General features: G+C 42.8%; 1 protein-coding gene across 1 annotated transcript in view; it reads left to right on the top strand.

The window, feature by feature from the left end:
- The window catches only part of LOC140999920 (PDZ domain-containing protein 4-like), a 44,534-nt gene that overhangs the window by 15,270 nt on the left and 14,540 nt on the right, over positions 1-14,724 (top strand). The window contains exons 2-7 of the mRNA XM_073470499.1: positions 5,171-5,224; positions 9,054-9,156; positions 11,412-11,682; positions 11,794-11,878; positions 13,665-13,763; positions 14,181-14,243. Coding sequence (XP_073326600.1) covers positions 5,171-5,224; positions 9,054-9,156; positions 11,412-11,682; positions 11,794-11,878; positions 13,665-13,763; positions 14,181-14,243 — 675 coding nt within the window. The remainder of the gene's footprint in view (positions 1-5,170; positions 5,225-9,053; positions 9,157-11,411; positions 11,683-11,793; positions 11,879-13,664; positions 13,764-14,180; positions 14,244-14,724) is intronic.

The raw sequence follows: 14,724 nt of genomic DNA on the forward strand, positions 1-14,724 counted from the left end.
CTCCGTATGTTCATGTGCTGCACTGATCGGAACCGTTCAATGTGGTTCTGTTTAAAAACCCAGCAGGTCTGTAATCTGCAGGCACGTCTTCTGTTTCAGTCTGTGTTTCATTACTCGTGGATACTTTGATTATAATCAGTCCTGCTGCCCTCCTACCAAAAACAGAATAGGTTCGATTGCCAGTGAATCCTAAACCAACATGTAAGACCGTTGGACAGTACCAGCGAGAGGCGTACCTGACCGTCCTCATCACGTGGTTAACACTGTGAATCGGTCTCAGTTTGTCTCAAGTTCGGCACTAAAACATCCTGGTTAGGTTTTTGGAAAAATCATGGTTTGTGTTAAAATAAGTACTCTTTCCCCCCTCGAGCGTTTCCAAGTTGTATTATCGTTGGTGTCGCCAGAATAAATGTCTGTACATGCCAGAAAATGATGTTCCCTCTCGCCACAACACTGTGCTTATTCTCTGCCTAGGTTTAGACTCAAACACCACTTCAGCATCGTGGTTCGGTTTTAAACACCAGGAAAACAAAAATTGGTGGAAATATTCCCATGTGTCCTTAAAAATATCCACTGGTGTGACTCTGACTGCTGCTGGACATTTGGCAGCCTTGTTGGCTGTAATAATAAAGTTAATAGGGAACGAATATCAACGTGATGGTTTCATTATTCTTCATCCATCAAATTATATATGAGGACTTTATTGCTCTTGTACAATGTCAGCTGACGTCCTCCTTTCTTGCATAACATTGATTTATAGAAAGCATCAATTCTGAATATCTGAAACGGTTTCAGGACTCATTTCCCGTGTTGTAATAAGCACAGACGATAAAGACAAACGTTTTCCTTGTGAGGATGGGCTGATACGTTCACGTTCTCCAGAGGATGAATATTAATAACATCAGTGAGCTTTATGAGTTTTATTTAGCTCCACAAACAGGTCGCAGTTTATTCTTAGTTTAACACTTTGGTTGACAGATTACAAACAAGTGAGGCCTGAATTAATGTGGCCATTAATCAATGTCCACATTTTAATTTAAAAGTCACTAACTAGTAATAAAGAAAATGTTTCATGAACGTACCTGATCTCCTTCACTTCTCTCTGAGACACTGAACCTGCAGCAGATCAATCCTCATCACTGATCAATACCGACCGAAGTGTTGTTGAGCTTAATGAAGACGCAGAGCGACGACGCTGCTCGTTACTGTTCAGTGTAACAATCACTGCTCCACCAGTAATGAAGTTTCACCCTCCATGATTTAAAACTGAGCTAACTAGCCTCTCAGTTATTACATGCCATCAAATAATGAAGAGTTATGTGTTTTTTTAGCGAACGTTGAAGCTGTTGAAATGATCAATAACCATCTTGGCTTCTGATTGAGACTCAAACAAAAAGCTGGCGTCTGAAGACAGCAGCTTATTTCCTACAGAAGAGAACAGTCAGCTCTTTTCTGCCGCTCCGTTATTAATTTCACACTTCACTTAGCTGTGATTTCTGTCGGGCTAATGTGGCAGAGCTCAGTCGGGACTCTTATTGTTGCCGTCCCTGTAACCACACATACACACCGGTATAATGAGCCGGAGCGCAGCAGGCAGCCGGGGGAACGCTGTAATTATCATGCACGAGCAAATCACACATTCACAGTCGACTGCCAAAATCCACACAGACAAATAAAAAACAATGATACTGAACATTCAAATCTGCCAGTGCCAGCCATTAATATAACTGCCAGTCCATTATCTCAACACAGATGCACGAACTTACACCCACAGCCACCGACACACAGCAAACATCAAGGTTATTATCAGTTGATGAGATAGAGCTACAGTGAGGGATTAAAGATACAATATGTGACATTTCTGCATTAAAATGTCTAAAAAAACAACTACATCTTTGTTCTGTATGTTGTTGAGTTGTGTACTGAGATGATCCCAGATGTTTCCAACAATGTTCAAGTCAGAGAAAAAAGTTCACTCGAGATGGTGCGTCTCATTTGGAAAGAAAGAAGGAAGGAAGTCAGAACGAGACGAAACATAACGAGAATAAAACATCAACTCGTCTGTGAACATTTGTGTCAGATAGATTTTCACCAGCAACAAGCGAGTTTGGCACTGTACATTAGTCGTAAACTAGTGAGCACTGGCACACCGAGGGTGTTTGAGTTCAGGTGAAGCTCTGAGTGAAGTCAGCACTCAGCAGAGACTCTGGTTCTGGTTCTGGTTCTGGTTCTCTGCCTCCTCTCTGTAACATTACGTTCATGAAGTACAGTCCATTTCCCCTCCAGCTCCAGTCAGCAGTCAACATTACAGAACCTGGAGGTCACCTCCGGATCACTGCTGCAGTCAGGCTGATAAACAGGAGTGAAGATAAATCCACTTTTTAATCCCACAAGTTCAGAAGTCATCTCTGAGCTCTCCTCAGCAGCTCCTGGTGTTAATTCCTCCAGAAGGTCTGGATCTGCACCCGACTCTCTCCTCCAGAGCTGGTCGGCTCTGAGCAGCTAAGCTTCAGTGAAAATTACATGTCGTCGGCTGTCGAGTCAAAATGTCAACTTGAAAAAAAACGGCAGTGTTTTCAGCTTTGTGGCGATGTATTTTTCAGATGATCAACGACTTTGTAAATGTAATGTTTGGCTTAAGAAAGAGGAGAATTGTCTCAACTGGAAGGAGCTCTCCTTCAGTTTCATCAAAACATTCAAAAACACCTAAATTGGACATTTGTGTGTTTTACTGGACACTGTGAAGTGAGTAAAAACAAAACAATGCTCAATAAAAGCAGTTATCCATATAACCTCACACTTAAGAACACACACACACACACACACACACACACACACGCACACACACACACACACACCTCGGCGCTGTTGTCTCCCAGAGAAATGTGTTTTGTCGGGTGGACGGTCCAGGCCGACCTATTTAATGGCAGATGAAACACAATCAGTGACCAGACCACAACAGGCCTGATAGATGATGGTGGTTATTGAGTGGGTATTGACTGGCTCAGTCCTTGTGTGCAGTGACACACACACACACACACACACACACACACACACACACACACATCCAGACAACCTGCAGAGGACATGTAATGCATAACAATCAGCTCTGAAACAAAGGCAGGGAGGAGGAGAGGTGTGTTAGACAATGTCTGTGTGCAGCCATGCAAGTATTCATGAGCTGGTGTGTGTGTGTGTGTGTGTGTGTGTGTGTGTGTGTGTGTGTCACCTGGAAGTAGCAGTAGTAGTTGTGCATTTAGAGGTCTTCTGCATGTGTGTCTTCAGGCATTAGTCTGATGTGTGTGTGTCTGCAGAGTCCAGCAGGCTTGAAAATCTAATAATGACACACAAAGTATTTTTATTATTACAGTTCACACACACGCACACACACACACACTCATAAATAATTTCCTCCGTGTTGTGCGAGCAGGTGTTTCTTTTGATATTTCCCCCTGAGTGACGCCCGTACACACTCGGCTGTGCTTACAGCTATATTACTATGCTAATGTGTGCGGCTGGCGGCTCGTTGTGTGTCAGCTCGTTATGAGCTGCTGATTGAGGTGGGAGTGACCAGAGGTTAGAGTCGGCCTGTTAAATTAGCATCTGCTCTGCGTGCAGCACGTCCCCCTGAGCAAAACACCTCGTTTCATTTAACGTGCCCCCCCCCCTCGTGTGTTCGTCAGTCGGCATCATACCTGAAGTCAAGTCAGAAGAGTTGAAGACAGAAAGCTCCTGAGAAGACCCAGAAAGACAAATCTGTTCATGTTTTGACCATTAAAGACGACAAAACAACTTGAAAACACGCAGACGGACACGACCCTGATATAATGTGACCAAACTGGAGATTAGCTGGAGATCACAACTAGATTAAAGGCCAATCTCGGTCCAGTTTGTAATTCATAGAAGTGTGATGTAGGAACCTAAGGCTGCCCGTGTGCAACCACTGAGAAATAACTTCGTAGTGAAGTAACAGACGTCTTGTGTATTTATATATTTAATGAGGTGAAAGGGGGTCGATGCCGTTTTAAGGATTATATGCAGACAGGACTTTTTGCAGAAAAAAAAAACAAACATCAAAGACACCAGGCAGACTGTTTATCTGGAGAGAATATTTAATGTATTACGAGGAATTTAAATCGTAACAGAAGCTGAATAATCCAGCCTGGACCTCAGGTGTCCTTTGTACAATAAATCCATACCGATAGATACGACATCGAGCGTGAATATCTCGCTATCACGAGCACTAAGTGGACATAATTGATTTCCCACAGTGCTTTGGGTGAGTCTTTCAACCATTCAGATGTTTGTTATCGACTTGGCTGATCTGACTATTATGTCTGTCAGCACGTCATCAAAAAAGAAAAAAAAAAGCTTGCTGGGTGCTAAAGAGAGATTTGCTGCCTGATGTTTGAGGTGAAGCTTCTATTCAGTAACAGTGAAACCAGCGATGGTGTGTTCATGTTTGTAGTGACGTCATCAAGTTTCAACTTCTGTATTTTGTGTTTCCTCTGATTATAAAGACCTGGGAGAACAGTTTTCAAAAGCCAGAAGCCTTATCCAGGTTGGATAAGTTATAAAATTCAAACACTATTTTCCTGAGGATGAACTGAGGACGGCAGCTGCTCTGTCGTCTGTTGGTGCGGCTGGAAGACAGTTTGCTTTGTTTAACCATCATTACATTACAGTTATTAATCCTACATAACCACGTACCGTATCGATACATTATCTAATCGCTAGCCAGATCAAGATCTTTAGAAAGCTAGGTGGTGGTGCTCACAACACTTTTGTGTTCCTTATAGCTGCTTTAATGATGTTTAATTGATTTAATGGTCTTTTTACTGTCACACTCTTCTTTTAGATGCATTCAATATTTTGTCAATCAAAATAAAAAGCACAGTCCTGAGATGAGTTCCCGTCAGGAGCATTTAAAAACACACTGTACACAAAGATTAATATCATACATTATTCTAATAATATGATAAAGACCATGAATGCTCTGTGATGCCGATGCTTTCTGTCTACAAACAAATACAAGAAGACATCTTGGTTTTTAACGTCTGTGTCTCTCTTCAGTCTGTGCTCGTATCTCTCAGTTTTCTCCTTGACTCTCTTCGCTCTCCTCCACCCTCAGTAACACCATCTATCTCTGTCGTCCTCTCTCCCTCATTAGCAGAAAGGCTGGAGTAACTCCCTGAGGCCGATGGACAGACAAGGAAACGTAAAGGTAGGACACACTTGGATGTTTCCATCAATCAGCCCCGTATGATCCTCCTCCGTGACTGACTCCTCTTCCTCTTCCCTGACTCTGGTGTCCTACATCCCTCCGTCCGCCTCCTATCAGTCATCTTTAATAAGCTTCCACTCCCATAAAGCTGATGATAGATAGAGAACTTCCTCCCAGACTGTCACCTTCGCAGCTTTTAATCACTGATTTAACTGACGACGGGTTTGATGAGTGTGTCGAATCTTTCAGAGCAACATGCTGCTTCTTTTTCACATCCGCTTGTAAAGCTTTATATTCTCGGCTGCTTGACTCTCCGTGTTTGCCTCCTGGTCAAAGTAAATCTCAGCTCATGTTGACTGCTGCTCGACAAGCATGTGTCGTTCTAGAGATTTCTATCATATCACATTCACAGTCTCCCTCTCTGTCTGTTTACGTCTTCTTACGTCTTTTACGTCTTTGTTTCGTCTCGCTGCGTCTGCCGTGCGTGATGTGCTCTGATAGGTCGACATCAGTCTTGTGATGTTGGGAAATAACAATAATCCATAATTCACCTCAGATGCATCAAACTAAAGTAACGAGGCTGTTTTGAAGCTGTGAGGAGGAGAAAGTTCAGATGTTTGTGTTCAGATGTAGAGAGGGAAAGTCTCAGAGATACTCAGGTACAGGACAGATACCTGAAACATCTGCTGAAGTACAGTAACAAGTATTTGTACTGCATTACTTCCCATCTCTGAATAACAAGTAACTTGTGTAACTTCAAGCACATAACATAAAATATATTTAACAAACTGGTATCAGAATCAGCATCAGAAAGGAAAAAGGTTATCGGCGCGTCTCCACTGACAGTTAACTGATGTCTCAGCGAGAGGTCCTGTTGTTATGGTTACCCAGTATTTAAAATGGGAGGTTCTGCAGGTAAACGCTCAGTTTATTTTATTTCTCTGGGCCACTAATGAAAGTTGGAAGGTGGAAGCTAAAAGATGACACGGCACGATCTGCTGCCTGAATCGATCGCACGCAAACAGGTCAGTTTATTGTCTTTTTGAGAATAAAAGAGCAAAAACCAGATCAGTGTGTGCATGTAAACACATCCACTGGGCCTCAGTCCTCTAATGAGAGCAGAATGAGCCACAGCAGTTGCTGCTTTTCAGAAATGATTTCCAAGTAATAAAGCGAGCCTCCAGTGTTGGGAAATGCGGGTAATGAGAAGCAGGTGCAGACCGTCATGTTTGGAAAGCCGTGGAGAGCCGTGAAATATGGGAGGATAATGATTGTTCACATGAATTTAACTGGTATTTACCCATTTTCCAGATTTCTGCAAAATGTCGTAGTTTTGCAGAAAAAAAGAAAAAAGAAAAAAACTCCAGTGTGTTCGAACCAAACACGAAGCATTTCAAAAACAGGTCGATTAAAGTTGATTTATTACCTCAAACTCTGGAGACCGCAGACTCTGAGTTATGCAGCTACCTTGATTCATTATTAGCCGGCCTGTGACCTTGAATGCTGTTTTTTTCCTCTGGTTTACCTTCAGGTTCTTAATCATATTCCTCAGGTGATTTCTGAACTCTTGAATCATTCATTTTATTCTTCAGATGTTTGTAGTCTTCATCTTTTTAGGAAACAGCAGAGGTAGTACGGGCCGTGTAATGTGATCTTTAAGGGCTAAAATATAATAACGCTGAACACGTTGATTCAGAGCAAACATCTCCAGACTGTTGCTCAGATCTGCACTGTAGATATTCACAGTCCGATCTGATTTACTGACCTTCAGAGAACATCAGAAGAAGCTATTTGAACTTTAAATGAACTGAACTCATTCATGCTCCCCAGATAATGATCCCTTTCTGTTTTTTGGCTTTCCACGCTCGTTCCTCTAGCGCCACCTGCAGGCTATGATATCAATTTCATTTTATATTCAAATATAGTCAAATAAAAATGTCTCATAGCCATAAAATCTACTGGATGATCTACTGACCGATGACCTTTTTCTTCTGAAACGATACTCAGCAACACATTTTTATTATTCCCGTGTCCGTTGCTGCCGCGGACGTGTTAAATACAAAGACCTGTTTAAGGTCACAGTGGGATTTGTTCCTAACTGTCTGTTTTTCTCTAACACGATCACGCCGTCCACCTGATGCATGCAGAGACGAGCAGAGACATCGCCAGAGGATCTGTGCACTGTGTTTCTGTCAGATAGTGAACACCACAGGAGTTCAGGAAAAGCTACGAAGCTCGACCTTTTTTAATAAACTGCACACACACACACACACCAGCCCGGCGTGTATTTAGTGTTGCTCTCATTAAAGGGTCCTGTGGAGTTTTGTTCAGCGTTTCACACCGAAGCACATCGTCTGTAATGTCGAGCTCTAATGGAGAGTAAGAACATACAGGAGAAAGATGAGATGGGAGAGCTGATGATCCTGCCTCACGCTGCTTTCTCTCTTGTTAAAAGTCAATGACTACACTTACATGCACACAATATTTACGTGCAGCAGTGCTGGTGATCCTGCCCCCATCAACCAACTTCTTGAAGAGGTCGACGTTGCAATATTTACACATATCCAAAAACCTGCTGATGTCCAAGTCTTTCATAATGTTTAAAAGTAGATGTGTTTCTCCTTCTGACCAGAAGTGTGGGCTGCTCTTCTGTGCAGGCGTCTCTACCTGAGTTTTTTTACAACGTCACAGAACATATTCTGAAAGCTCCTGAAACAAGAAGACGACCAGCGAAATCACACGTGTTAATCAGAAAAGGCTTCGTTCAGAAGAAGAAGAAGAAGGAATATCCAAACAGAAGATGCTGTTTACATGACCCGTATCAAATTCTGAATATTGTCATGTTAGGAGTGATAGTGAAAATTACTGTAATGTAAACAAGAGCTCCTCAAATGTAATTAAAATGTTCTCATTGAATGGGTGTATTAAGTCTCTACAATCCACAGCAAAATAATCCACATGATAGATTGGGTGACCGTTTCATTTTCCATGATTTCAGCTTTGTACTCGTACATGCCGCTTGCACTAAATACAAACTGTTACAAAAACAAACATTTTAAAAGTCTCACGATCAACCAGACGTGCCAGTTGCCGTCCACAGCGTGATGTCAGACATCAAAAGAAGGAAACAGTGTTAACGTCTGTAATTAAAAGGCTCCGAAATTAAAATCCCGGCCTGCACTCCTTCACTTCGTCCCTGCCTTTGCTGGCTGGGGTTAGAGACACACTGCAGCATGTCTTGGTGTGTGATGGCCACGTGTTGATCAGTGGACTAGAGCAACACCACTGTGTGGTCCTGTGGCTCTGTGTGTGCACATTTGTGTCCAATGCTAATGCTGCGAGATATTTAAAAAAAACTCTACCGGGCGATTAGACTTGATATTAGATATTATCGAATATTGCGACATTTGCTGTCATATGTGATGTTTTTCACAATATCGAATATCAAACATCTTTGGTCTTTTATTTTGAAAAGAAAATGCACGCAGAGCTGTCATGGCAGCAGGTTAATTGGCCTGATTGGCAGTGTTTTTGAGAATAGCGAGCTGAGGGATTTTAATGAGGCAACATGTCGTCTTTGTTGGAAACTAAACAGAGCAACACCACGAACATGCAGTCTCACCTCAGTGAGGTTCACTGGGCCGAACTCGCTTCAATACAAAAGTATTTAAGGAAACAAAACTCAAACAAAAGTCATTTATTTACTTGTGCAGCCTAAAAAACAATCGTTTCCTTTATAACGCTCCATATGAACAGTATCTCTCCTTCATTTACTGTATATTAATTATTCTCTTTTAATTAAATACTCTACGTCTCATCCTCTGTCCAGGTCAGAGGACGGAGGCCCTCTCAGCTCCCACTAGACCGACCACAAAACTCCCAGGAGTCTTTGCAGCAATCCGGGTCGATCCGCAAGAGTCACAGGAGGAAAGGTAATCCAACAAACATCAGACACGAGCACGAGCACGAGCACGAGCACGCGTTTATCATTCAATCAGAGTTTTTACCTCTTTTCATTTCACACAGGTGTTCCTCCTTTGAAGCTTTGAGCTGCTGTCACACAGAAATCCTCTTTTCTCGTCTTTCTTATCTCATCTTTTAATATCATCTCGCTTCATTACTTCTAACCCGAACCTCGCTTTATCCTCTTTCCCACGTTCTTGCCTCATTACGTCTCATCTAACATTTTCATCTGATCTCTCGTCGTCCCGTCTAGTCTCAGCAGCTGTTGCGCGCTCTTCCTTGTCACATTTCTCACCTCTTTTATCTTTTTCCTCCTCGTCATATCTCCTGACACTTCCTCTCATCTTTTTCCTCTCATAAATATCAAATATTTCTGTGTTATCACTTGACTTTTACCATCTTTTCTGATGTAACTGCAGCGTTTTATCAGCTCTGCTTATCTGATTCAATTTCAGTCAGATGTCATCTGATTCCTCTCCGACTTTATATGTTTTTTATCCTTCGTTTACTCAAAAAACTGTTAAAAAAAGACTTTAGTTTTACTGTTTTCATTTACTTTGAGGTTCTTGAGCTTCATGTTGGTTTTTTCTCATTAAAGGCGACGAGCATGTTCGTCTTAGATTTGTGTTTTATGTTCAACTGGAATATTTCCTCACACTGGAACATAAGAGACTTGCAGCAGCAGCCTTTGAGTGGCAGTTTGTAACAGCTATAAACACCTTTGCATTAGATTTTGATCACACTACATGTTGTTTATGTGGCAGAAATTCTTATTTAGAAGTGAACAAATATTAGATGATTCAGACAAGCAAGAAGCAGACAGAGTCAGTGTCAGCTGAAAGGCCTCATCCACTGAGCACACCCTGGCAGAGACTGACCAAGAGTCACAGATGAAGTCACAGCGTGTAGCTCACTCAGAGATCCACTGAGAAACAAGATCCAGCTGGCCAGACGGCCTCGGATGATCCCACAATACATGAAACTAGAGAAGGCAAGTTCTGAAGAACTTGCGGTTGTGAATGCTCCCTGTTGAGAAGCTGATCCCCCACAACACCTGACATGCGTCTGAGTGAGTCAAACAGTTCATAGTTAGGCCAGGTCATAATTCACAGTGCTAAACAGTGTAATAAACCATAAGGTTATAGGTCAATACATGAAATAACAGTGCAAGGTAACAATATATGTGGTTAAATGCAAATGATACATTTTGCCACTACAGTTTGAACTAGTTTATATCAAACACCTGACGTCTGCAGGAGCCGGCAGAGAAACAGTCAGTTCACTAAGTTTGGTTTCAGTTGAAGACAGAACAAATATCATGTGTATCACTCAACATAATGTGTAATCTGATCAGATCTTTGGTTTTGCAAGAGCAAAGAATAAGTGTCACTGAATTAGTCATAACATCCCACAGCTGTGTTCATGTTTTTATGCAGCTGATTGGACGTTTTTTTTCATGCAAACTCAGATGATTTTGATTTAAATTTGCTCAGAGGACACAGTTAACAGCAGAGTGTCTTAAATCCAATCCTTTAATAATTAGGTTCAACTTGCTACTCTGACCCTAAATCTAGCAATGAAGTGCAGTTAGATGTCAAACATGTCAAGCTTGGTGTCCCAGATCACGTGTTTGAATAAACTCAACCGCTGAATAAATGTTGGCGATGTATGTTCCTCCGAAAACCACTGATTGAATTTCTTTACGTTGTAATTTCATGTGTCTTTAGAGTCAGTTTTCAATTTAATCTTGCAACACTTGGTTAACGTTCGGAAAACATCATGTTTAGGCTTTAAAAACCTGTTTAGTTGCTGCAAACATGTCTGAAGATATCCCAAGTTGTGATTACTGATTTTTGTCGCCCCAATTGTGGTGTCACGCTTACAAATATTGAAACGAGGTCACTACACTGTCTTGCAGCATTGTCGCCTGTAACTCCACCATCATCCCCTCAGCCTCCAGATATGAAAGTCAGGTCATGAATGTGTAACGTGAACGTGATATGACACGTTTTAGAAAAGTCAGTATGGCACGTAGCCTAGGACACGAACAAACGTTAAGTGCCAACACTTTATCCTGATGACGTGGCTGGTTTGGAAACTCAAACACCAGCAGATGACTGAACAATCATCACAGACGGATTACAATTTGAAAATGTAATTTGCTTTTGTATCTTAACAGTCACAGTGGTGTGTTTGGTTGACCTGACCCTCCTCCACCTCTCAGGTACGTTGGTGTGCAGCGGTAACGGGACCGGCAGCAGCTCCATCTACTCTGTTGCCATGGTGGCGATCCCCGACTGCGTCGACAACGCCACGCAGACGGACATCAGCTTCCAGAACATCGTGACGCTGGGGAAGAGCAGAGGTCATCACCACCACGGCCGGGGGGGAGGTGGTGGCGGCGGCAGCGGCGGTGGCGGCGGCGGCTCCCCTCCACCACCTCCACCCTCTCCCCCCCTCCCGCACCTCGTGGGACCGTATGGGATCAATGAGTTGTGAGTCCTGACCTGTTGTCTTTTTAGGTGTCAGGAAAAATGAGATCAGGCATGAAAAATCAATAATGGTAGATATGACGGGGATTGATTCTTCCTCCCTCCTCCCTCCAGCTGTGTGTTCGAGTACAACGACCCCGATGACTACTTCGACGTCTCCAACCATGAGGTGGACAGGCAGGATGACCTGGAGTACGAGGTGAGAGCTCTGCTGCTGTCAGACAACTGGCTGTCAATGGTTTCCACAGTTTAAGTATTTAACCTCTGTTACTGAGCCTTAATGCAGGAGAGGAACTCCTGGCATCCCCAGCTGCACATCTGCGACTACATGAAAAGTGCATGTACAAGGACACGTGCAAGCCTTTCAGCCAGATGAATACATCTGGAATAAACTGAGCAGGCAGTGCGTCTTCACTGCTGCGGCGAGAGAACAAACTCGCTCAGAGAGGAAAGACTCCTTTTTTCTTGCAAACACAGTTGATTGATGAGCCATAGTGTTGGGGAAGATGTCATTCAGGATATCTGAAGGTCTTACAAAATACGACAAAATGTCTTCTGAGGCACAGACTGCTGAAAAGTGATGAGGAGGAAGGGTTAGGTTAGGAGGTAAGAAAAAGCTAAATGTGGGATCACAGCAGAGAAACGAGAAAAGAAATGAAGAAAAGTAGGAGAAGATAAAATAACTGAGTGTGAAAATGAATGAAGACAGACGAGGAGGAAGTACATCAACGAAGAACTGAACCACGAATGACTGAAACGAGACCTGGTGGATGGAAAGCAGCAGTGAGGAGGACAGAAGAGGGAATATAGATATTTCTGCTTGTGCTGCAGATTCATTCACAGCCTCCTGACATGTCACTGAAACAAATCGACTTGTACACGCCGTCGTGTTCAGTGGAGAAGTGACGGTCAGACTGGTGTTAACCTTTGAAGAGAGGCTCTTAGTTCAGTCTACAGTCGCCTAATGGACGGCTGCGTTTAGCTTGAATGGCACTTTTCTCTGCTTCTGCTCGGCTGATTCGCTGCTGTTTCCTGAGACTGAGTCATTAAAGGAGTCAACAAAGTGGAAACCTTCTCGCTCTTTCTGCCTCTTCTCCCAAAGAGACACTTCCTGATCGTTACCATCATTATATCCCCTCAAATCACTCCTTAATGTCCCACTTTCCTTTGTTCCTTGGACGACATCCTCCATTTCCTCCCTGCATCACCTCAGTTTTGATTGCTCTGTCGACGCCCTCCAGATAATCCAGATAGGTCGTTGCTGCAATGAGGGTCAAGACTTGACTTTCATAGTCTCAGATGGTCTTTGATGGTTGCCGCTGACCTTTCTTAGTCCCAGCTGATCTCGTTAGTGATTGAACTCTGGTTTAATGTTTCCTCTTTGGTGTGATTAGCTGTGGCAGCTGTGAACACTCAGGTGTGCGCAAAAAAACACAATGCAGAACCAGCTCTGAAGTGGTTTGGTCGTGGTGGACTGTGATCTGGCTTCTCACAGAAACACGCACCAGTCCAGAACAACGAACCTTGTTCCTTTATTTACTTTCTTGTTCACGACCCAGAAACATCTGACCGATAAGCAGAGTGAACGTCCTCACGTGGTTTGCAGTGATGCATTTTGGGTTTTCTTGGACGTTTCAGATTAGATTTAAAATCCACTGAGGTGAGAGATTCAGCCGTCCTCCTCATATCCTGGCCAGATAATATGAAATCTGAGGAAATCCTGCAGCACAACTCTTTAAATTGATCCTCATCTTTCTTTCTTTGTTCTCAAGATTCAAATAAAACTGAGGACAAGCTGAAACCTGCAAAGATCGAACAAACCACCCCCCAGCCCTGCGAGTAGTCATTAAGCTTCTAGCGTCGCTTATTTCATGAGGCGAACTTCACTGTTCCACTTTCTGGTCTGAAGAGCAGCTAAAGACCAGCGCTGTCCTTCATGAACCAGCTCAGACCATCGATCACTCTTCCTTCCTCTGTTCCTCCAGGAGGTGGAGCTGTACAAGTCCAGTCAGCAGGAGAAGTTGGGTCTGACGGTCTGCTACAGGACGGACGACGAGGAGGATCTTGGGATTTATGTCGGAGAGGTGATGACAGAAAACATCTTCTCTTCACTCTGCTCAGTTTATTCACTCATTCATCCAACCTCCAACATTTATATATTCACTCCATGTGCATAAAACATAAGCTCATAAATGTGTTAGGCAGTTTCTTATTCAAATACTCTCTCATCTTCCTCTTCATTTAACCCTTCATACGTATAGTTTCTTCTCTGTTTACTTATTTATTACATCCATCCACTAATCACTCCATTCATTATCTTATCTCTGAATCATTCATCCAACCTCTTTTTCCTCACTGAGCCGGCTCTCACGACATACTCATTCATGTAGTCACGCAGTCGTGATTCATTTATCGGTTTCTTAATTCACGAGGTCATTTATTGATCCGTCTTTTCCTTCAGTGCTTTGTTTACCTCTCTCTTCCTCCCTCCATCACTTCAGGTTAATCCGAACAGCATAGCAGCCAAGAACGGACGTATCAGAGAGGGTGACCGGATACTTCAGGTACACAAACACTAAAGCTCCCTCTGACCCGGTCCTTCTCTCTTTATTCAGCCCAGGCACCAGAACGAAATGGCTTTTTTTCATTTCTGTAAACCACTGATTAAACTGACAATATGTGTTATATCACGCTCACATTACACGTATATGAGCTGACTGACATGATGTGAAGTGAAGGGGATGCATGTCAGCTTGAGAGATCACGACTTGAAACCGTGTTTCAATATTTGTAAGCGTCAAACCACTGGATATTCTTAACAAGACGCTGGGAAGTTTTTCCAGGTATGTTTTCAGGTATGTGGAGCTAAAAAATGATCCTTTTCCAAACTCTAACTGGTGGTTTTTGTGCCTAAACCTAACCAGATGTTAACCATGGCACTGTCACAATATAAAATTCAACCTGAAGAACGTAAAGTTTCTACATGTTAGTGGTTCCCAGAAACATTACCGACATTTATTCTGATGATCGGGTTTCTTTACTGGG

Source organism: Pagrus major, chromosome 7 (assembly GCF_040436345.1).
Source record: "Pagrus major chromosome 7, Pma_NU_1.0".
Classification (NCBI taxonomy): domain Eukaryota; kingdom Metazoa; phylum Chordata; class Actinopteri; order Spariformes; family Sparidae; genus Pagrus; species Pagrus major.